The sequence below is a fragment of the Conger conger genome, chromosome 17 (genome assembly GCF_963514075.1).
Source record: "Conger conger chromosome 17, fConCon1.1, whole genome shotgun sequence".
NCBI lineage: Eukaryota > Metazoa > Chordata > Actinopteri > Anguilliformes > Congridae > Conger > Conger conger.
In genome coordinates this window covers 1414520-1438476 of record NC_083776.1, presented here as the reverse complement: position 1 = coordinate 1438476, position 23957 = coordinate 1414520, and the positions used below count along the sequence as shown (strand labels likewise).

The 23957-nt window shown below is 47.7% G+C and overlaps 1 protein-coding gene across 2 annotated transcripts; it reads right to left on the bottom strand.

Annotated features, from left to right (window-relative positions):
* Positions 1 to 9831: 9831 nt before the first annotated feature.
* On the bottom strand, positions 9832 to 21193 carry tmem182a (transmembrane protein 182a). Of its 2 annotated transcripts, none has more exons than XM_061226694.1 (5): positions 20953 to 21193; positions 17455 to 17581; positions 16337 to 16435; positions 15860 to 15997; positions 9832 to 11341 (listed from the first exon to the last, which is right to left on the bottom strand). In XM_061226694.1, the coding sequence occupies exons 1-5, from the start codon at positions 21109 to 21111 to the stop codon at positions 11118 to 11120; spliced, it is 747 nt and encodes a 248-aa protein (XP_061082678.1). In that variant the 5' UTR covers positions 21112 to 21193; the 3' UTR covers positions 9832 to 11117. The 2 variants fall into 2 exon arrangements, with proteins under 2 accessions (XP_061082678.1, XP_061082679.1); XM_061226695.1 differs by lacking the exon at positions 9832 to 11341 and adding an exon at positions 12048 to 12145.
* Positions 21194 to 23957: the final 2764 nt, after the last annotated feature.

Sequence of the window (23957 nt, the reverse complement as noted above, 5' to 3'; positions counted from 1 at the left end):
TGCTCCAAGGTCCAGTTGTGATGCTCACGTGTGCATTGTAAGTGTTTTTCGATGGTGGACATGGGTAAGCATGGGCACTCTGACTTGTCTGCGGCTACGCAGCCCCATATGCAGCAGAATGCAATGCACTGCGTGTTGTGACACATTCCTCTCGTAACCACCATTCAATAAGACTTGTGTCACAGACGGGATAGCCTCATGCATCGATCAGCCTTTTGGAGATGCTCTGACCCAGTCATCTGGCCATAACGATTTGGCCTTGTCAAAGTTGCTCAGGTCTTTACGCCTGCCTGTTTCTCCCACATACAACACATCGATTACAAGAACCAACTGTTTGCTTACTATCTAATATGTCCCTTCACGTGCCGTTGTTACGAGACATTCAACGTTATTCGCTTCATCTGCGAGTGGCCATAATGTTTTGGCTCATCTGTGTATCTTGGGTGAGGTAGGGAGAATCATAAAGAGAAACTTGGATCTCCTTCATATCAATCCTCTCTACCCCTCTCTCTGCTTCACTCCTTGTGATTTGTGAAAGTTAATGGTTTTCTGCGCCTTGTGCTGTTTTGTTGTAGTGTTACAGTGAAGGGGTGTTAAAACTCAAACTCCCTCTAACTTTCTCTCCCTCTGCCTCTCTCTCTCATGTAGGCATTGCAGAGGTATTGAATTTGACAGGTTGTGTATCTGCACAGTTATGAAGTGCTCCAGGTCTTGAAGATATTTGACAAGCATCCCGCATATTGTAACAAGTACCCAATAAATGTCAGGGTGCATAAAGATTGTTTTAATAGGCTCATTAAGCAACTTTATTGCTTTTACAGTTATTTGCTACAGTGCTCAGACAACTCTGTAATTAATAGCACTGGAGAACTAGACTGTGGGGAAATATTACACACAATAACCGTTCACCCTTGCGTTTTTTATTTTTATTTATTTACGTTTGCAAATTAGCACAAGGTGACATCTCCCCATCTGACAAACAGCTTAAAAAAAAAACCTTTTTAAAAAACAGTTTCCAATTGTTAAGCCTGGTTACCGGAACAGGTGCTTATAGTACAACATAATGGGGATAAAAGATGTTTTGGCAGGGAATATCGTTCTCATGTGGGCACGAGGAGAAGCAGCATTTTAACACGGTAAAACTAATCCATTCTCACAGCGAACGAGGCCTTCAATGCTTAACGGCACTTTAATGGCTGGGGGGGTGGGGGGGGGGTATTCAGGCCGTGGGCCCCGATTAGAAACCAACTCCTGCCCTCCAGAATATCAGCAGAAGCCTGGCTTTACACCAACCGTGATAGTCTCACTCACTTCTAGCCACGACTCAAGTTTCAATGGGGAGAGGGCAGTGAGCCACAATGCTGACAGCTTCACTTTCCTCTGTGTGAACGGGGAGCTCAACGCAAGGCATTAACTCTCAACACATTTCAACAGGGAGGCGAGGGCGTCGACCAATCGCATGACAGGAAGTGGCACAAGGAGATCCTGTCCAAGATGGAGGATGAACTCGTCCATTTCTTTGTGTCTTATTTTACAATGTACAATTCGGCCATTTAGCAGAACCTTTTAGCCAACATGACTTACAAAAAGTTAATTTGGGGAAGTAAGCATGAGTGCAGCATAGGAGCTGGAGAGGGACAGTGACCATGTTATCATGTACGGTGCAGTATGCATGTATTTGGACAGTTGGTACAATTTCTGTTCTTTTGGCTCTGTAGTCCAGCACATTGGATTTGAAATGAAAACTGAATGTGTGTAAACTCAAAGTTACTGTCCAAATACATACGGACTGCACCGTAAGTGATGTTTGTCTCGAGACCTGCAACATTTCTTAGCAAAGAAACACTGAGTTAAATAGAAACTTTGAGGTACAATTTGGAAAAGGTGAGCTTTTAGACCTTTGCCACTGGCTCTGCCTTCCTGACCGATTGGGGAAGGTTGTTTCTCCCCTGGTGGATGAGGGCAGAGAAGACATGGGGTTATAAGGAGAGGCTGCTGCCAGCTTAAAGGGGTGTGGGTCATCCTGTAGGCTGAACGGAGAGGTCTGGTGCCATCGCTGAGAGTAGACAGGAAGGGACAGCACCATTCACACCCTGGTATCCCTGCGTGACATCCTAGACCGTGCTTAGCATCCAGCTAACACGTTCATGACCTGCCTTCAAAAACATTTGACTGTATATTGTATGGGAAGGTTTCCCTAACAAATGATGCTATTACCAATGGGAAATTGGACATGGTAGCAGGGAACCTCACATTTATGGTAACTCCTTGGTCAGGTGAATTCTCAGTGGGCTAGAGAAGTTCTCAGTGGGCTAGTCTACTGTCTGGTGACCGCCTGCTACAGAAGATCTGGGGCCATTGGTCACCCCCTGCTGCTGAAAAGCCTGGATCGCACGGTATACCCGCCTATTTCAGCCACCGCTGCCATCCCCAACCGCCCCCCAAACTGCTGAGCTGTTTGTTTAGGAATGTCAGACTGAAAATGCTATTCCATCCACCACGCTCAGTATCAACACACAATTATCTGACTTAATCATGTGGAACAGGAGCCGAGTCACCGGGGGCTTAGCAGGTAATGACATTCTCCCGCGCTCTGCCTGCATGCAACGGCCTGGCACCTGCAGGGGCGAGCAGGGGGAATGCTAAAGAGAAATCTGGTTCCCATTTTTTATTACTTCTCCCTCTCTGTCTGTCTGTCTCTCACTCTCTCATTCTCGTTCTTGTTCTCTGGTTTTCTTTCACAGCTCGGAGTTCAAGGTCTGTCGGCGTTACTTTAATAGGCCCAGGAATGAACCAGGATCTCTGATCCAAGGGAGATCCAGGTAGGAAAGAGAGACAGTGAGGAGCAAGCAACCAATCACAAACAAACTTTAAATCTATTAATTTTTCATAAATATAATTTCAGGATCGTAGATTGTGGATTGTAATTGGAGGACTGGATGTCTCTGTCATGCCCTGGGATTAACAGGAAGAAATCCTCCAAGCCAGGATCAAAGATGAAATACATTTCAATAACTGTAGTGCTGAAAATCATTTTAGCGCTCTGGTACTACTCTAAGATCTGTTCCAACAGATTTAGGGGGTCCCGTTACGTAAATGCAGTTCTGCAAAACGGGACTGTGGAGACCTTTCTCCAAAGTTCATCAAAAGGCAAACGTCACAATCTGAGAATCTGTCTCTGAACCGAACCCCCTTCTTGCTTCTTCTCATCGTTAATTGAAAATGGCACCGAAAAATAAATCGAATTTAAGGATTTGAAACGCATGTTAGTGCACAAGAGGAAAGGCGCGCGCCAGCCAGAGCTCCGTGTTCCTCCAACGACCACGACACGGTTTAACAGCCTCGCAAAATTCTATAACCGTGCCGCAAGGCTCCCATAATCCTCTCGTCTTTCTGACTTAATATGAGATAATAAGGAGTGCACGCCCGGTGAATCAATATGCAACAGCGGCTTTAGTTTGATAATTAATACCGACGTTGGAAATAGATTTGCGATTTGGCAGCGCAGGTCGCAGTCTAATACTTAGACACTCGGCGCAGAGCCCTCGTTCTATCCTTATCCGCAGCCATTCAGCTAATCTGTTTTTTTTTTTTTTTCATCCAACAGCGTTAATTCTTTGACTAAAGCCAGTTATCTCATTAGAGCGCCAGCGATGGTGTTCGATGGCACGCTGACATCTGTATTCATTCCTCTCGAAATCAGTCTTGACACAAAATTAATGGGAAAAAAACACATGGAGAACACTGGAGATCCGAGGATGGACGAAGTATCGCAGAAATGGTTTTACTTTTTTACTTTCAGTATTAATTTTTTTTTTTTTCTTCTTCTTTTTTTTGGGGGGTGGGGGGGGTGGGGGGGGGTGCAAATCTGACTAACAGTACTGTTTATGGGCTGTTCCATTCCACTGCATTGGTTTGCTTTGTAAACAATGATCATGTATTCAAATAAGCCCTTCATATTATGCACTTATGATGACTGTGTATTTTACTAGTTATGGATGTGATGCTTTGACTTGTGGAAGAACCTATGCACTTGTAAGTCGCTTTGGATTAAAAGCGTCTGCCAAATGACTAAAATGTAAATGTAAAATGTAAATATTGCTGTAGCACTCCGTGTTGCTTGTAACAAAGCGAATTCTGCTAAGTCAGAACAATCACATTATTGTTCTTATTGTGAAGCACAGAGATGGAGGGGCTATTAGCAGCACTGAGGTATCGCTGTGATTTCATGAGTCACTAGGGAGGGACCAGGGTGAACAACGTCTCCCATCAGCAGGAGTTACCCCCCCCTCACCTCAACATCTCCCAACAGCAGCCTTCAAACCTCCCCTTACCCCCCGCCTCATTACCACCCTCGTTGGGATAGTCTGAGTAGCGGTTCCGATAATTCCCTCTGTTTGAATAGGAGATGAAAGTGTTCATGGATATGACGGTAGGGAAGGCTGTGTGTAACAGGTAAGGCTGTGTGTAACAGGTAAGGGTGTAAGGGTGTAAGGGCGGCCTGTAGCGTAGTGGTTAAGGTAAATGACTTGGACACGCAAGGTCGGTGGTTCTAATCCCGGTGTAGCCACAATAATATCTGCACAGCCGTTGGGCCCTTGAGCAAGGCCCTTAACCCTGCATTGCTCCAGGGGAGGATTGTCTCCTGCTCAGTCTAATCAACTGTATGTCACTCTGGATAAGGGCGTCTGCCAAATGCCAGGAATATTAACACTTATGAAGCAATGCGCGGCTATGGGAGATATGCAGAGGAAGAGAGAGGAGAGTGACTAGCTTGTGCCTTAATAGTGGTCAAAATAATAAACTTAACATCCTCATACACTTCAGAGAGAGAGAGAGAGAGATCATCACAGAGCAGTCTTACTCGTTGAGATGATGCCTTTCATGCCGTCTGCACAGGGTCAGTGCCAGACGTCCCCCCTCTCCCGGAGTCTCCCGGAGTCTCCCACCTCTCCCGGAGTCTCCCACCTCTCCCGGAGTCTCCCACCTTTCCCAGAGTCTCCCTCCTCTCCCGGAGTCTCCCACCTCTCCCGGAGTCTCCCTCCTCTCCCGGAGTCTCCCGGAGTCTCCCTCCTCTCCCGGAGTCTCCCACCTGTCCCGGAGTCTCCCGGAGTCTCCCACTTCTCCCGGATATCAGCACCCGCTCCCAGATATTTTGGCAGAATTCTCCCAGAAATCAGCAACCATCGGAGAAACCATCAGAAAGGGGGGTCTAATGGCAGTTAATGACCTGTCCAACGGTCACTTGTTGATCGTGAGGTCGTCATTAACCTTTGCGGGAGCAATCACTTCCCTAATTACACAATGAGAAAAGGAGGGAACTGATTATGGTTCTAATGATGGACAGTGCAGGAAAAACAGGAAACGGAAAAGAACAACAGGTGAGTACGGGATAAATTAATGAATCAAAGCTTGAAAATGTGTCAGTGAGCCACGAGACACTGGCAAGGAAAGCGTTTTAAATTAAACAGCAGCGTCAAACATCACACACGTGCAGGAAAGGCCTTTCAGTTTCATTCCAAGCAAAATGCTAAACTTGCTGTGATGGTCAGTTGTTTGGACCAGAGCTGGCAAAGCCAGTAATTCACGATGCATTTTATATCCCAGCCCAGGCGTTTTTGCCTTCGAACTACGTTTTGGACGGCTTCTTAGCCGTCCCCTTATGCAGAGGAAAATGCACGTAAGAACAACCCAAAGTCTTTTTAATAGAATTTTCAGCGGAAAGGAGAAAAGATTAAAACGCCCGAGAGCACACGGCTTTAATGTCCCCCCTCGTAATCGGCCTGGACAGATCCATCTCTCTGGACGATGATTCGGGTGACGGAGTAGACAAACAGGCGAGGTGCGAACAGCACCAGACCGACGATGGGGTGGAATTCACGGTGTGACATACAGATAATGAATCTGCCATCGGATTAAGAAAATACATAATAAAAAAAACCGAGGTATGATTGAATCGAGCACGGGATTCATTACGTCCACAGGTACCGTAAAGACATCAGTTAGTTCTGCTGGCTTGAAGAGGGTCGCAGTGACAGAAACGTTGGAGCAAGCTCACACGCAATTATCCTCACCTAGTTCACCGATGCAATGCAGCGCTGCTTCAAACATTAAAACAAACAAAAAAATATAGGCCTTTGATAATCTGTGTGACTGATTCTGCAGTCAGGAACCAATATATTATGTCTCCTGACGTTCTGACCTGAAAATGATGGACATTTTGGGTTTACAAACGGAATTCCTCTAAAAATTATATTTTTAGTTTTCAAATGAAAGGACTGCATGTAGCCTTCCAAGAATCTGTCAACGTGTAATGGGTTTGCTTGATTTAATTGAAACGGGACGCTCTAGATTATCATTTCATTTAAATTGGTTAATTTGTCTTTCAAAAATGAAATAAATTATGTTGAAATATGTTTCTTTTTTGTCGTCTGTATTCAATCTCACTGTTGCGGATTATAAACTGAAGCACGAGTGCTTCTGGGATATTTCTGGAACAGGCAGACTGAAGCAAGACTGCCCTCTAGTGGTTGCTAGGCGTCATATCGCATCATAGTTTCTATATCACGTTGACACAAATTTCAGAATCTTGAGGTCATCTTTCAAAACTGTAGACACAAAACTCAAAACGGATAATCAAAATGCACATTTTACAAAGCACTTTTTTTTTTTTTTTTAATAAACATGAACCAAAAATGATTTGTTCACTTAACCAAATCACTGGTTCAACAATCAAACTTAGCATTTCAAAATGAAATGCACACATTACATATGATATGACTGTCTTTTCATTCACTACAATGCCTCTAACTATGAATATTACTACTCAGAATTATAAGTAACTAACATTACTCCTAATGCATAGTTTTATGGAAACTGATTGCTGTTACAACATTCCACGTTTAGATGCTGAATGTTTTAGGATAAAGAAATTGACACCACTTATGTTGGAACATGACCAATTTTACCAAATTATCATTGGATGTAGTATTGCGTCACCTTCCTTTATCACAGGGGTATTGAACCGTTTTTGACACGATGATGACCTAATGATCCCTATCAGAGATCAAGCAGGGGGAGGAGGAAGAAGAGGTGAAGGTGCTCAGTGGAATGGCAGACGAGAAGCACCCCTTCAGAGAGGTGGTCTTGGTCCTCGTGGGGGTGGGGGCAGGGGTACGTGGCATTTTTTATAAAGGCAATGAAAAAATCATTCATTTTGGTGCACATACAAGGCTGTTGTATGAACTGTGTGAACTTCCAAAAAGGAAACTCAGTATCAAAAAAATGCAATTGTAAAAAACAAACCTACAGTGGGCTCCAGATTTCTCTGTTTCAGTGCCAGACATGCGCGGATGCTGTATCTGACCAAAACATTCAATTTTGATCTCATTTGTTCATTTATATTAAGACTGAACAAAGGTGCTGTGGTCAAATGAGACCAAAATTGAATGTTTTACAGCCTTACCTGTGCTCCACGCAGCCGTCCCTACCTTCATCCATGAACACTTTCATCTCCTATTCAAAGAGGGAATTATCGATGTGTTCCATTTATGGTCTGTAATTCTTCTGACCGAACTCACTCTGAAGAATTGCCTCTAGTTAACTTTGTTAATCCCTTTAATGAATTTAAAAGCCTCAATGGAATCCTCCCGAAGTCTCCTTTTGCTAAGCTTCAAGAGATTAACCATTTTAAGTCTTTCCTCATAACTTATCTTTTATAATGGAATCAATCCGGTTGCCCTTCTCTGAACCTTTATCCTGGACCTGAACTCTAGCTTTCTTATAGTGTGGTCCCAAAACTGCACACAGTACTCGAAGTGTGGTCTAACAAGAGTATTGTATAAGGCGAGTATAACTTCCATAGACTTATACTCAATACTCAATACTCTTGGCTATGTATCCTAGCATCCTGTTGGCCTTTTTTACTACTACCACACATTGACTAGAACAAGAATGGTTCCAAATGGTTCGCTAAACCTCCGAGTTTTGTCTCATCTGCAAATTTAACAAATGTACCTTCAATGTCTCTGTAAAGGTAATTTATGTAAATGAGGAAGAGCAATGGTCCCAGCGCCGAACCGTGTGGGACTCCGTTTCTAACAATACCCTGTTGTCATGCGGTACCTATCAAATGCTTTTTTGGTAATCTAAATATACAATATCATAAGCCCTGCTAACATCAATGCAATGCTTCCTCAAGCAGCAGCTTCCTCAAACAATGCTAAAAGGTTTGACAGGCATGACCTTCAATTACAAAAAACATTTTGGCTGTCCCTTAGAACGTTATTATTTTCAAGAAATAATTCAATAGAGTAAGCTGTGTTACACGTGCCGACCATTTTGAGTCTTGTATCTAAGCTTTTGACAACTGAACACAAACTTGTGATTGTAAAAAAGTTAGAGTTAATGCTACAGGAACGTTGGTGACATCTTATGTAGAACACTATAATAACCAGCTATCATAATTACGGTCATTTATTATTACTTTGAAATACTTGTGTATTTTGACCCATTCTCAGGCTTGTTACTAGTGACGCCACAACCTGGGTTTGTTCACGTTCTCATTGAATAACTCCCACCTTGAACACAACCTGAAAATATCTGCATACAAAATACAGGTCGCAAAGAATGAAGGTTATTCAATTATTTCTGTGTAATAAATATATGTAGAAATGTCCACTCTGTGGGCGAGGCTCTGTCAGTTTTTTGGCGTTTGTTGGGAAATACGATCCGTGGTGGGACTTAAAATAGCCGCCATCCGTTCACAAGCTTCCTGGCAAGTGGGCTGTAACGTGATCGCTGCAGACTCAAACAGCTGCACGCACACAGCCGACACATAGGATTTATACGCATTCAGCTGTCAAACGCGTCACTCCGAGCCAGAGATCGCTCGGACAGCTCCACTTCAGTTGAAACAGGGATAAGGCCGGACAATACCAACCACATTTGACCAATTAATACCAACCTTGTGCCTTGGAAACCAGTCGCATGTTGCCTATTGCCTACAAGGCGGACCCAACTGGCAGAAGCCATGCTCTGTGACCGTGAGGGGTGGAAGGCGACATTAGCGGTGATATTTTCAGGTTGATTTTATTTAGCGTCGGCGAGACAGAAATGCAGTTCATTCATATGCGGTTATTCACAACATTGCCCTCATTGGACCCAGCTTTGAAAATGCCAAAACACTTGCAGCCATGATATGAATGTCCTAACTCTTGTTCCAGGTGCTCTGCGGTAGTTTGTTCTGTGGAACTTGTTGCGCACACCCATGGGATGTTTAGACGTGGAAGCTAAGTCAGTTTAAAAAAAAATATTAAAGCTTTTGAGACTTAAAATATCTTTAAGCAGTGGAACTTTATTATTTGTAGCACCATGGGTGTGACTAACACTCATCCCTCTTCAGAGGCTACAGTACGACTCATCACAGGTGACTACACACCTGCACAGGGGACATTTTCTTAGCAGAGTAGATCAGAAGCTTACTGGCTTGTGCATACAGGTAAAAGCAGGTTGCAACAACCAGGTTCCACTGTAGGAAGCTTATGATATTGGATCTCGACTTTTAAAGTGCATTTTCTTCCATTTTAGACAAGATGGCTGCCTGTCTGTGAGCTTCCCTATCATAGAATGCAAATGGGGGGGGGGGGGAAATAAATAAAATAAAAGCCTTTAAGTCATCCTCCACATTCGCGTGGAAACCTAATTTGAACTCCTACTATGGAATAAGCTGTCGTCACGGTGATGGCAGTGTGAAAGTGCTCAAGTGAAAGTGGTCAAGGTGATGTCCTGATGCAAGAGCAAGCTAAACAGGAAGGACTCAAAGAGCACATAGCACAGCCAATCAAATTTTTATCAGGAAAGAAAAGCCACACTGTAATGTACAAGGTGATGAAGTGGTGTAAACTACACAAGAAACCCTGAAATCCCAGTCTACATTTTACAAAATGTTTAAAATTGTATGAGAATACCGGGATAACGTATAGCACAGGAAAAGGTGTTGGTGCCTGAGCATTAACAAAAGTTTAAATGTTTTTCTGTGGGCATATTTATTCTGATAATACTTCTGTTTTTATTCTGCACATACCTTACTTTTATTCTGTAATATACTGCTTATTACTGCCATATTACACCACTATAAAGCATTACAAACACATAAAATGGTGTGGTAGTCTGTTCAAGGCATTTAAAAAGTTCCAAAATGTGGCCACTCCATGGACAACTCTAACACCAAATAAGAATGTTATTAAACGGCAATATACACCAGTATTTACAAAGCACACAATCTTCCTGAAACAGTTGACAGTAGTTTAGTTATATGTCAGTTGTTTGTAAAAATTAATTAAAATGCGCAAGTCTTACAAATTGGTTTTTGTATATTTCAGTGTGCTGTCAAGTCAAAAATTAAATATGTTACGCAACGACCATAGAATATGTTGCAAATGCATTCCATTTAGCAGTATATCTTTAGCACAACCGCACTCTTTAAATGCTTAAATGAAAGTGACGGGGACATTAATATATGCAGTATATTAAACATGAATGCCTTTGGGATTGTGCTTTCCTACACATTAACAGAGTTCAAGGCCGTGACTTTCCTCAGACAGAAATTCAAAGATACAGTCCCGATGTGAATTACAGACACAGGCAGTCATTCATCCAAGGCACAAATTCACAAGCACCCGCACAAAATCGGCTCTTTCAGTGTGACAAGAGAAACAGCACTACTGAGACAAACGCATCCCGCTGAAGAGGAACAAAAATCAACATTAAACATGGTTTTGTGAATATTAAAATACAGACACGCGTGTTTGAACGTTGAGAAGCGTAACCTGTGTTTCTGTGGTTAATGTTACACTCTCGTAATTCTCAAAAAGATAATGAACATGAAAGGATGCATATTAAAATATTGTTTACAGCATGGAAACCTGTGTTTCATTGCCCGGGGCCCCAGCACACCTGGACTAACACACCTGCGGCCTTGTCGCGGTCGTAGCTTGAAAAGGTGCCCTCTAAACAGGTGTCCAATGATCCCAAACCTGCCCCAGCTCCTCCACATCTGCGCAAGTGACTTTCAAGGCCCACAGCCAGTCTTCCACCAATCGCATTCACCCCGGGGCTTAGCTGAACTGCAGCTGCAACGATCGGCCAATCAGGAGGAAGAGCAGGCCTGCCAGCAGGCTGAAGAACACGCCCACGGGCGCGAACATGAAGGACAGGCCGTAGCGGATGTTGAGGTGGAAGTCTGGGCAGACGGAGACGCGGTGGGTCACGTACTCATTCACCACGTCCAGCACCTGGACCCAGATCACAAACATCACCACCACTGCCAGCAAGAACAGCCCTGAGACAGAGAGAGAGAGAGAGAGAGAGAGATCACAAACATCACCACCACCGCCAGCAAGAACAGCCCTGAGACAGAGAGAGAGAGATCACAAACATCACTACCACCGCCAGCAAGAACAGCCCTGAGACAGAGAGAGAGAGATCACAAACATCACCACCACCGCCAGCAAGAACAGCCCTGAGACAGAGAGAGAGATCACAAACATCACCACCACCGCCAGCAAGAACAGCCCTGAGACAGAGAGAGAGAGATCACAAACATCACCACCACCGCCAGCAAGAACAGCCCAGAGACAGAGAGAGAGAGATCACAAACATCACCACCACCGCCAGCAAGAACAGCCCTGAGACAGAGAGAGAGAGATCACAAACATCACCACCACTGCCAGCAAGAACAGCCCTGAGACAGAGAGAGAGAGAGAGAGAGAGAGATCACAAACATCACCACCACCGCCAGCAAGAACAGCCCTGAGACAGAGAGAGAGAGATCACAAACATCACTACCACCGCCAGCAAGAACAGCCCTGAGACAGAGAGAGAGAGATCACAAACATCACCACCACCGCCAGCAAGAACAGCCCTGAGACAGAGAGAGAGATCACAAACATCACCACCACCGCCAGCAAGAACAGCCCTGAGACAGAGAGAGAGAGATCACAAACATCACCACCACCGCCAGCAAGAACAGCCCTGAGACAGAGAGAGAGAGATCACAAACATCACCACCACCGCCAGCAAGAACAGCCCTGAGACAGAGAGAGAGAGATCACAAACATCACCACCACTGCCAGCAAGAACAGCCCTGAGACAGAGAGAGAGAGAGAGAGAGCGATCACAAACATCACCACCACCGCCAGCAAGAACAGCCCTGAGACAGAGAGAGAGAGATCACAAACATCACCACCACCGCCAGCAAGAACAGCCCTGAGACAGAGAGAGATCTGTGAGAGTCAGAGAACGAGAGTAAAAGAAAGAGAGAGAGAGAGAGAGAGAGAGAGCGAGGGAGGGAGAGAAACTATTACCTTAACCTTAAATCCTGAATACACAACACAGTGTGATCACTCCACACACACACACACACACACACACACACACACACACACACACACACACACACACACACACACACACACACACAGGGGAGAGGAGGATCACCATCAGGCACAGATTCCCGATGGCGAGGAGGGGAAGGGCCAGTGGAATCTGCTGGATTAAGTCCAATCGGGCCGAGCCTGTGAGGAGGGTTATATCTGTGCTGTCACACTGCCCAACACTCGCCCTGAACGCAGGCGTGTTTCAACAAACACCCACAACTGGTCAGCTCGGATGTACACGCACTACCCCAGGACGTACACGCGCTACCCCAGGACGTACACGCACTACCCCAGGACACACACACGCTACCCCAGGACGTACACACGCTACCCCAGGACGTACACGCGCTACCCCAGGACGTACACGCACTACCCCAGGACACACACACGCTACCCCAGGACGTACACACGCTACCCCAGGACGTACACGCGCTACCCCAGGACGTACACGCCCTACCCCAGGACGTACACGCGCTACCCCAGGACGTACACGCCCTACCCCAGGACGTACACGCTACCCCAGGACGTACACGCGCTACCCCAGGACGTACACGCGCTACCCCAGGACGTACACGCTACCCCAGGACGTACACGCGCTACCCCAGGACGTACACGGGCTACCCCAGGACGTACACGCGCTACCCCAGGACGTACACGCGCTACCCCAGGACGTACACGCCCTACCCCAGGACGTACACGCGCTACCCCAGGACGTACACGCGCTACCCCAGGACGTACACGCCCTACCCCAGGACGTACACGCGCTACCCCAGGACGTACACGCGCTACCCCAGGACGTACACGCGCTACCCCAGGACGTACCTGGGCTACCCCAGGACGTACACGCGCTACCCCAGGACGTACACGGGCTACCCCAGGACGTACACGCCCTACCCCAGGACGTACACGCGCTACCCCAGGACGTACACGCGCTACCCCAGGACACACACACGCTACCCCAGGACACACACGCGCTACCCCAGGACGTACACGCGCTACCCCAGGACGCACACGCGCTACCCCAGGACGTACACTCGCTACCCCAGGACGTACACTCGCTACCCCAGGACGTACACGCGCTACCCCAGGACGTACACGCGCTACGCCAGGACGCACACGCGCTACCCCAGGACGTACACGCCCTACCCCAGGACGTACACGGGCTACCCCAGGACATACACGCGCTACCCCAGGACGTACACGGGCTACCCCAGGACGTACACGCGCTACCCCAGGACGTACACACGCTACCCCAGGACGTACACGCGCTACCCCAGGACGTACACGGGCTACCCCAGGACGCACACGCGCTACCCCAGGACGCACACGCGCTACCCCAGGACGTACACGCCCTACCCCAGGACGTACGCGCTACCCCAGGACGTACACGCCCTACCCCAGGACGTACACGGGCTACCCCAGGACATACACGCGCTACCCCAGGACGTACACGCGCTACCCCAGGACGTACACGCGCTACCCCAGGACGTACACGGGCTACCCCAGGACGCACACGCGCTACCCCAGGACGCACACGCGCTACCCCAGGACGTACACGCCCTACCCCAGGACGTACGCGCTACCCCAGGACGTACACGCCCTACCCCAGGACGTACACGCCCTACCCCAGGACGTACACGGGCTACCCCAGGACGTACACGCGCTACCCCAGGACGTACACGGGCTACCCCAGGACGCACACGCGCTACCCCAGGACGCACACGCGCTACCCCAGGACGTACACGCCCTACCCCAGGACGTACACGGGCTACCCCAGGACGTACACGCGCTACCCCAGGACATACACGCGCTACCCCAGGACGTACACGGGCTACCCCAGGACGTACACGGGCTACCCCAGGACGTACACGCGCTACCCCAGGACGTACACGCGCTACCCCAGGACGTACACGCGCTACCCCAGGACGTACACGCCCTACCCCAGGACGTACGCGCTACCCCAGGACGTACACGCGGTACCCCAGGACGTACGCGCGCTACCCCAGGACGTACACACGCTACCCCAGGACGTACACGCGCTACCCCAGGACGTACGCGCGCTACCCCAGGACGTACGCGCGCTACCCCAGGACGTACGCGCGCTACCCCAGGACGTACACGCGCTACCCCAGGACGTACACGCTACCCCAGGACGTACACGCGCTACCCCAGGACGTACACGCGCTACCCCAGGACGTACCTGGGCTACCCCAGGACGTACACTCGCTACCCCAGGACGTACACACGCTACCCCAGGACGTACCTGGGCTACCCCAGGACGTACACGCTACCCCAGGACGTACGCGCGCTACCCCAGGACGTACACGCGCTACCCCAGGACGTACACACGCTACCCCAGGACGTACACGCGGTACCCCAGGACGTACGCGCGCTACCCCAGGACGTACACGCTACCCCAGGACGTACACGCGCTACCCCAGGACGTACCTGGGCTACCCCAGGACGTACACGCTACCCCAGGACGTACACGCTACCCCAGGACGTACACACGCTACCCCAGGACGTACACGCGCTACCCCAGGACGCACACGCGCTACCCCAGGACGTACACGCGCTACCCCAGGACGTACACGCTACCCCAGGACGTACACGCTACCCCAGGACGTACACGCTACCCCAGGACGTACACACGCTACCCCAGGACGTACACACGCTACCCCAGGACGTACACGCTACCCCAGGACGTACACGCTACCCCAGGACGTACACGCTACCCCAGGACGCACACGCGCTACCCCAGGACGCACACGCGCTACCCCAGGACGTACACGCGGTACCCCAGGACGTACACGCGCTACCCCAGGACGTACACGGGCTACCCCAGGACGTACACGCGCTACCCCAGGACGTACACGCTACCCCAGGACGCACACACGCTACCCCAGGACGTACACGCGCTACCCCAGGACGTGCTGTCACGAGGACGATGCTGAAGGGCCGTAGGGCAGCATGCAGGTCAGTAAGGCTGCTTGTCCGTTCCTCAGCCGGTGCATTTCACTCCAACCCTGCAGTACAGTCATTCACTTGAAATAACCCATTCACTTGAATTTTTCAGTCAAATAACCAGCTGCATAAATGGATCATGTAAGATGTGTAGGTCACTCCTGGATAATAATAATAAACAACCATAATCATAAGCATACAATTTACTACTAATAATAATTTGTTGTTTAGCCTATGCTATTATCCAAAGCAACTTACAGCTGGAGCAATGTGGGGTTAAGCTCCTTGCTCAAGGGCTCTTATCATGGCTACACCGGGGCTTGAACCAGCAACTCTCCGGGTCCCAGTCATGTACCTCAGCAGTGAGGCTACAGGCTGCCCATTGTACAACAGCCTCAGCTAAATGTAAACGCACATCTGATGATGATGATGATGATGATGATGATGGTATGACTCACCAGCAGCGATGAAGAGGCTCCCTCCAGCCTTATAGAGGCGGTGACTGGCGAAGGGGGCGGCGCAGATGATGATGAAGCCACCCAGCACCACGGCAACCAATCCCACCAGCATGAAGATGCTCCAGAACCCTCTGTAGACTGCGGAATGACACGGAATACTCGTCAGGAATGATACGGAATTCCCGTAATTCAGGGATGGGCAACTCCAGTCCTGGAGGGCCGGTGTGTATGCAGGATTTTGCTGCCACCGGTTACCCTAGTTCAATCAGCTAATTAGCCACAGTAAAAACGCTACAAAAGAAGAACATTCATCAGCTGCCGTTTATGTCACGGAACGTGGCTATGAATGACAGATCATGTAAATGATTGGGCTAATGAATTAGTCAAGAGCAGAAGTTCGGTCTGAAATCCAGAAACGCATAAGGCCCGCCTTGCCCATCCCCGATTCCCGTTGGGGAGACTGGCGGCTTTACTCACTTATAGCAGAGTCGTAGGAGGTGGCGTTGTGCGTCTGCTCGGACACAGGAAACGGAAACAGGTAGGCGTGCATGCACACCTTGGAGGGCGGCTGATTGGCTGAGGAGTTAATGGGGGGGAAAAAGCAAGTTAGGTTGAGATTTTGAGTTTCATTGGAAAAGATAGTAATGACAACCAAATGTATTCTGCAGTAATGGGGTTGTTCAAAACAACCAAACGCTTTCCTGTCATTGTTCAGGCTAACACAGGGGCAACACCCAATGAAGAAAGGCAGATTACAGTTCTACTGGTTACACCAACTGCTGGTCACTTCATGACACAGCAGCCAATTTTCAATCTGGCATTTTTACAAATACTGTAATTGTTCATTTATTTGACCACTGATCAGCTATTAATGAATCTGTAGCTGTTGTTTCATTACCTTGTGTCAGAGGCCAGCCTATGCAAGCAGGTTGCGTTAATTTGTTAATCAATTACTACATTAAATTACAATTAAACAGCACTGTGTTCACCGGAGCTGGAACCTGACTTTGAAACGGTCACATTAACCTTAAGGAACAGGGAACGATTTCTCATCCAGCCCAACACTGGAGTTTCACACGGAGGTTTAAAATTCCCTGCGCTTTCCCAAAATTCCTGCCACATTCCCTGCGCTTGCCCAAAATCTCTGGTACCTTCCCAGTGCTTTGACAAAATTCCTGACATTCACATAGCTGTCACACACACAGAACCCCCCCCCCCCCCTCCTGCAGTTCACTGCGGACATGCAGCACGCTCACGCCTGGAAAAGCCATCTGGCTTCCGACCTGACGCAGAACATTCTGCCAGAGAGGGAGAATTCCTCCCGTGGGAAGGACACTTGTGGAATCTCCAGGAGGAGTCAGGAACATTCTGGAGTCAGGTCCCCATTAATAATGCTCTTTCCAGAAAGAGAGAGCGGGGGGGGGGATGAGAGACACGAGCACAGCGCCCCCACAGTCTTCAGGAGGACCAGAGCTGGCAGCAAACCTGTTCTGGTACTGACTGACAGGGAGTGTGTGTGTGTGTGTGCATATATATTTAGGATGCGTGTGCGCTCCTGTATGCGTCTGTGTGTGTATGTGCAACACTGGACTTACTGAACCAGAACTTCCACATGGTGTCGTCCTCCAGCTTCCCTCCGAAGGAGCAGCGCCAGAAGAAGCCCTCGTGGTAGAAGGTGGTGGAGTCCATGAGCTCATGCTGCGTCACCACAAAGTCCCCCCGCTGTAAGGAGGCAACAGTGTGGAGCAGTGGTCAGAGAAGCAGTGTGGAGCAGCAGTGTGGAGCAGTGGTCAGAGCAGCAGTGTGGAGCAGTGGTCAGAGCAGCAGTGTGGAGCAGTGGTCAGAGCAGCAGTGTGGAGCAGTGGTCAGAGCAGCATTCAAAGGAAAAATCACCACACCGGTTTCCATAACGCAACATAAATACTGTACCTCAAGTCAGTTGAAGAGATTGTACAAAATCAATGTGTAACATACATATGATTTAGAACTTCTCTTCATAAATAATAACAAATAATAAACAACCCATCATCTTATTCATACTTTAGCTAATGAACGCATGTACCAGGGGGGTAAATTTATGCCTGATACAACAGCAGATTGACATCTAGGGACAGCTAGTTATTCCAGTTCAAATCCAACCTGTGACTTCACTTAAATATAGCCCCATTTTAAAGAACAGAAACCCCAACATACCACCATCTGAAACCCCTGCTTAACAAAACCTGGCTCCAAAAAGGTAATTATATTTTAATTGAAATGAGATAAGTCTATAATTTTAATTCATTATCCTTAGAGTTTGTCTTCACAGACACACAATTCAGCATTCAGCAGAAATGAAGCTAAAGAATTATAATACTTAAGGTCAAATGTTAACCAAATCCAGGCCACAGTGTGGAATTAATCTTTAATAAGTTGAATAAATCCTCCTCAATGTTTGGGACAGTCATTTTTTGGCTCTGTACTCCACAATTTGTCTCACCGCGTAGAAATTACAACAGTTTTTATATATATTGTCACAGCCCAGCCTGAATGGGGGCCAGTCTGGTCTCGCTCTCTCGGTCTCTCGGTCTCTATCTCTCTCGCAGGTGGTTGTTGGCTGGGTGGCAGGCAGGCATTAAGAGCTGCCTGGGCCTCAGTGATCTCTCTCTCAATCTCTCTCTCTATTTCTATCTTTCTCTCTATCTATCTATCTACCTCTCCATCTCTCTCGATCTATCTACCTCTCTATACATCTCTTCTCTAGGGCTCCCAGTTATGCGTTTGTTTGAATATTTTTATGTCTGTGGTTTGGCGACACTGTGCCAGCCCTGTACTGCGGCTCTAAGCTCTGGCTCATTCCAGGGGCCAGTTGCCTTCAGTTCCCTCTTCATCACATTCAATTGGGTTCAGACTGGGTGAATGACATGGCCAGTATGTACCCATTTTTACCTCCTTCGAAAAACACTCTTTTGTTACTTTGTCCAATGAATTTGGAGGCATATAATTCATTCTGAAGGGTACAGAAGCATCAGTTATATTTTCAATGAAGACAAGCGAGCCAGTACCTGTGGCAACCACAGATGCCCAGACCACTACACCCACAACACCTCCACCGCTGTGTTTGACAGAGGAGGGGGATGGTGGGATCATGGGCAGTTCCTACCTCTACACTGCCATCACTGACACATTCTTTCTCTTTTTCTACTCCTCGCTCCACACATCGGGAGAGGCTCGAAAAAGACAGGGGAGACGGGGAAATAAAGAAAACGGATAGAAAACGTATCGAATGTCCTTTCTCCTTCAAACACGAGTTCAAAGCCACGTCAGTTACTGAAGTGGCAGTTGGGGCGAGGCGGATGAATCATTTATACGTCAGACTTTCAGAAAAAATATTTTCAGAAATATGGGATTTCCTTGCTCAAAGGCAAGATTGGGAGTTCATAAGTGCTACTTCAAGCTCCTAGAAGGAACATATAGGAATGTCCTACAAGATGGGATTTCCGTGTCAGGAGCAAGGTAAATGAAAAAAGAATTTTTAGAATGAGCCCTTCGTCTCCTCTGCCAAAAACACCTTTTCCAGAACTCTGCAGGCTTATTTAGGTAATGCTCAGCAAACTATAACCTGGCCATCCTGGTTTTGCCACCAACTAGTGGCATTTGGGGTTTTTTCTTCATTATAGTGCGAGTTCTTTGTTCATCAGCCGAAGAGGTCTTCCTTGGCGTACCAGACTCTGGAAATGTTTCGTTTAGGTCTTTCTTCACAATAATATTCCAAACAGTTGATTCTGGTAACGTTTGGCCTAGGTCTTCAAGGAAGCCACTATATGGCTTGGAGAAAGATTTTCACTCAGGCCCTTATGTTGACTCCAAATCCAAAGCATATCAAAAGCATAGAATCAAGACAAGATACTGAAAGCTCCATTATACCTGCACTAAGGAAGAGAATGGACACACCGGACTAATCAGAAAGAGCCGAGAAACCATTTGTCCCAAACCTTATGTTGCCCTGAAATGAAGGGGGGAGGGGGGGGGGCTATATATACATTTTTTAAATTCTACACAGTGAAACCAAAATGTATTAAAAAAAATATCTGAGAAAATAAAATCTGAGAATGTGGACCATTTGACCTTTAAACATTGTTTTCTTTTTACAAATCTACAAATATGGAGTACAGAGCCCAATCAAGGAGAAAAAGAAGTCTGTCCCAAACGTCACGGAGCACACACTAACTGTGAATAATGCAGCGACAGTATTAGATATAGTGCGAAGGTGAATTCTGCCACTGCGCTCTGGAGACGGACATTTTGTGTCAGGCGATCAGCATTCACTGGGTGTGAGTCAGCTTGCCACAGCAGCTGCATCAGTCCTCGTCATGGTCGCCCAGGAGCGAAACGCATGCTTTCTACACTCCAATCACATGACCTCCCACATCCAACCCCGGCACCCCCAACTCCCAACGCTTTACAACCAAACCCCGCTTCCACTATTGGCCACTATTAAAAGGAAGGCTTTCAGTAGTGTGTGGTATTCAACCTCGCGGCAATTCAGATTGTTTACACAGATATGTTTCTCCAGAACTTAATCCAGTGTCTTAAATCACCGGAGACCGTAAATTATCAAAGACAAACCTCAGAGAGACACTGGTGGGTAGACGCATAACTTGGATCCAATTCACTTAAAATTAAACGCACCTTTCTTTTTTCTTGTTTGTGAATTCAGTGACCATCAAAATTAAATCTTACCGAGAGCTCCAATGCAAAACAAAAACGTTCTGCTGAACTAGTCCAGTCAAAGAGATTAGTAATTTAATATGACCAACGAAGTCTTACGGTCATTTCAAAACCACTTCTACCGAGAAGCATTTTGATGGAATCCAGAGCTACCTCTAGTCCAAGAACAATCCTAAAACAACAACACTCACCATCGCAGTCACTTATAGGCATTCAGCAGAGAAACAGAGCGGGTTAAGGCCGACAGGATTTACACGTCAGCGTTTTACACATCTGCGAATGTACCGACCGATTCAAGAACACCGCCGGGGCTTTGCCACAGCAGGGAATCAAACCCACAGCCTCCCCCCTCCTCCCTCCTCCCTCCCTCCTCCTCCTCCCACCTCCAGGGGAACTCCACCGGGCCCGGTGCCCCCGCCGGCGTCGGGGTGGCAGGTCTCGGAGGCCAGCAGCCAGTAGTCCGTCCCGAAGGAGAGGAGGAAGAAGACGGCGCCGAGGGCGGCGAAGAACCCAGCGAAGAAGAGCGCCACGCTGAGCTTCATGTCTGCGTCCCGGTCGCTGAGAAGTCCCACTGCGATGTCCGGCTCCACCGCGCGTCCGCTCGGTCTGGGAGGGGAGGGGAGGGAAGGGGAGGGGAGACACACCACCCACGGAGGGCCTGTCCAATGGAGCCCCCCACCCCCACCCCCTATTTTTGGGTGCTGACTTGAAAATCCCTGCTGCCTCCCTCCCCCCCCTACCCTACCCTACCCTGTCTGAGAGGGAGGGGCCTGGGACCGGCACCAAAATAACAGGCAGAAACGGGACACCCACCCCACACACACACACACAGACATGCATAGACACAGACACACAAACATATTCCTCCTGCCCCCTTGCCAAGGCCCTGACTGTGTGTGTGTGTGTGTGTGTGTGTGTGTGTGTGTGTGTGTGTGTGTGTGTGTGTGAGTGCATACAGTATATGTGCATGTGGTGGGTTTGTGTGTGTGTGTGCGTGTGTGTGTGTAGAATACAGTACATATGCATGTGTGGTGTGTATGCAGTAGATACCTGTGTATACAGTACATATGTAGGTGGTGTGTGTGTGTATACAGCATATGCGAGAGTGGTTTTTGGGTATACAGTATGTGTGTGGTGTGTATACAGTGTGTGTATATACAGTACGTGTGTGTGCGGTGTGTGTATAGAACGTGTGTGGTGTGTATACAGTGTGTGTATACAGTACGTGTGTGTGGTGTGTATACAGTGTGTGTATATACAGTACGTGTGTGTGCGGTGTGCGTATAGAACGTGTGTGTGGTGTGTATACAGTGTGTGTATATACAGTACGTGTGTGTGCGGTGTGTGTATAGAACGTGTGTGTGGTGTGTATATACAGTACGTGTGTGTGCGGTGTGCGTATAGAACGTGTGTGTGGTGTGTATATACAGTACGTGTGTGCGGTGTGCGTATAGAACGTGTGTGTGGTGTGTATATACAGTACGTGTGTGTGCGGTGTGCGTATAGAACGTGTGTGTGGTGTGTATATACAGTACGTGTGTGCGGTGTGCGTATAGAACGTGTGTGTGGTGTGTATATACAGTACGTGTGTGTGCGGTGTGCGTATAGAACGTGTGTGGTGTGTATATACAGTACGTGTGTGTGCGGTAGTGGGGGCATAAAGAAACTGGCCTGCTGTAACAGTATATTAGGATATAATACCTCAGCACAGACAGACACACTCACCAACATGGAAATGTGCTGCTGACCAATTATGAAAATAAAGTATCTGTGGCTACAGCATGCAAAACAGTACCAGGGTTTTACACCGATACAGAGACTCTAATAAACACAGTCTCAACGGCAGCTGATCAGGTGCCACTTCACCAGGACACACAAAACACACTTAAAATGTCTGAACGTTTAGAAAGCCTCAAAGAGTCAAAGTGCATTTTAAAAGCATTTGCCAGGAGGGCCTGTGCTTGAGATGAAGGCTCATTATCGTAGGAGTGGGATATTCTACACAGACGCAGAGAGGGCGGGCACAATAAACACACAGCTGTGAACCTGCCATGCCCTCATCAGACCTGGTCCTGCCTACTGCTGCTTGTCCTGTTCCTTTACGAGGTCATCTCCATGGCTGTGCGAATGTTTAGCTCATTCCAAACCACTAATCCCTTTTTTTTTTTCTTGCTCTCAGACATGGCAGATGGGGAGAGGTGGATCCACAGGTCGTTCATTTATACATCAGGCTTTCTGCAAAGGATACGCAGATGTTTTCAAAAAGATTTTGAGTTACCAACTTCTACTTCTAGCTCCTAGAAGGAACATTTAAGGGGTTGGAATGTCCTTAAAAGGTGGCGGACCTCAATCGATTTCCGGCCAATCAAGATGCAGAACGGCACAGATGAGGCTCACCCAATCAGTGAATGTGCCTTTCAGAACAGACAAGTCAATCAGAGGGTGTGCGCTATTTCACCATCAGAAAAGCACTTTAACGAAGATGTTCTGCCAAATGAATTGAGGTTTAACTGGGCCACCAACACAGAGCTTAGATCTAGCGGTCACTCACTTTCACCCTCAAGGAAAGCAGATGAGCAGGGATAAAAAATATTTGGTGGGGGTGGGGGCGGGGGGGTCCATCAATGATGTTTTCCGGAAAAAAGCGTTCAGTGTCAGAGGTGGGGAACTATGCTCATGAGCCAGTTCCGTTCTGGCTCAGTGGCAAAAAGGGGAAAAAGGAAACCATTTCAGAAAATCACAGTAAATCCCATATCGACAATTCTGTGAAAAAAATCAACCAGTTGTGAGAGTTCACCACTCCAAATGACACGCGAAACATTAGCCTCATTGGATTTGTTGTTCTAGAGATTTGACTCTTAAATAACTGGCCTTTATCATTTCCACTCTGGAGTGATTTTGGTAACACCCTCCCTGTATTTATGAGCCAATCTCCAGAATGACACAGAGGCTAATGTTTTGGAAGCTGAAGCACACCCCTGGTTGATTTCACAGAATGAGCCATACGCAGTTGGTAAACAACATTAGCGATGTATTAGTGGGAAGAACACACAGTTGGAACGGGTGAATGGCTAAAAGCAGACCACTAGGTGGCACTGCAGTACAGCAGATACAGAACAGGGCTTTTATCATCATTATATTCAAATTCCAGATAGATCAGTTCACGTTTGCGTTAAGGATCATTTTCTTTTGTTAAATTCAGAGCCTCAAATGGCGCACTAGATAAGAATGAGCTGTACAAGATGCTGTGGAAATTATCCTGAAACCATTCATAGCAGTAACAGCTATGCCCGCTAGGTAGCGAACCGCACAATGCTCTTGGAGCCCAGGCAAACCAGTTACACTAGGTCAGTGCGCTTACAAAACAAAGACTGAACCAGGAAGTAAA

Bases quoted from the DNA above. Each gene is read 5' to 3' on its own strand.
- tmem182a (XM_061226694.1), bottom strand. From the start codon at position 21,111: ATGAAGCTCAGCGTGGCGCTCTTCTTCGCTGGGTTCTTCGCCGCCCTC. The intron at 17,582-20,952 runs GTGGGAGGAGGA...GCCTCCTTACAG, and splicing joins CCGGTGGAGTTCCCCTGGAG to CGGGGGGACTTTGTGGTGAC. The intron at 16,436-17,454 runs GTAAGTCCAGTG...TTAACTCCTCAG, and splicing joins CATGTGGAAGTTCTGGTTCA to CCAATCAGCCGCCCTCCAAG.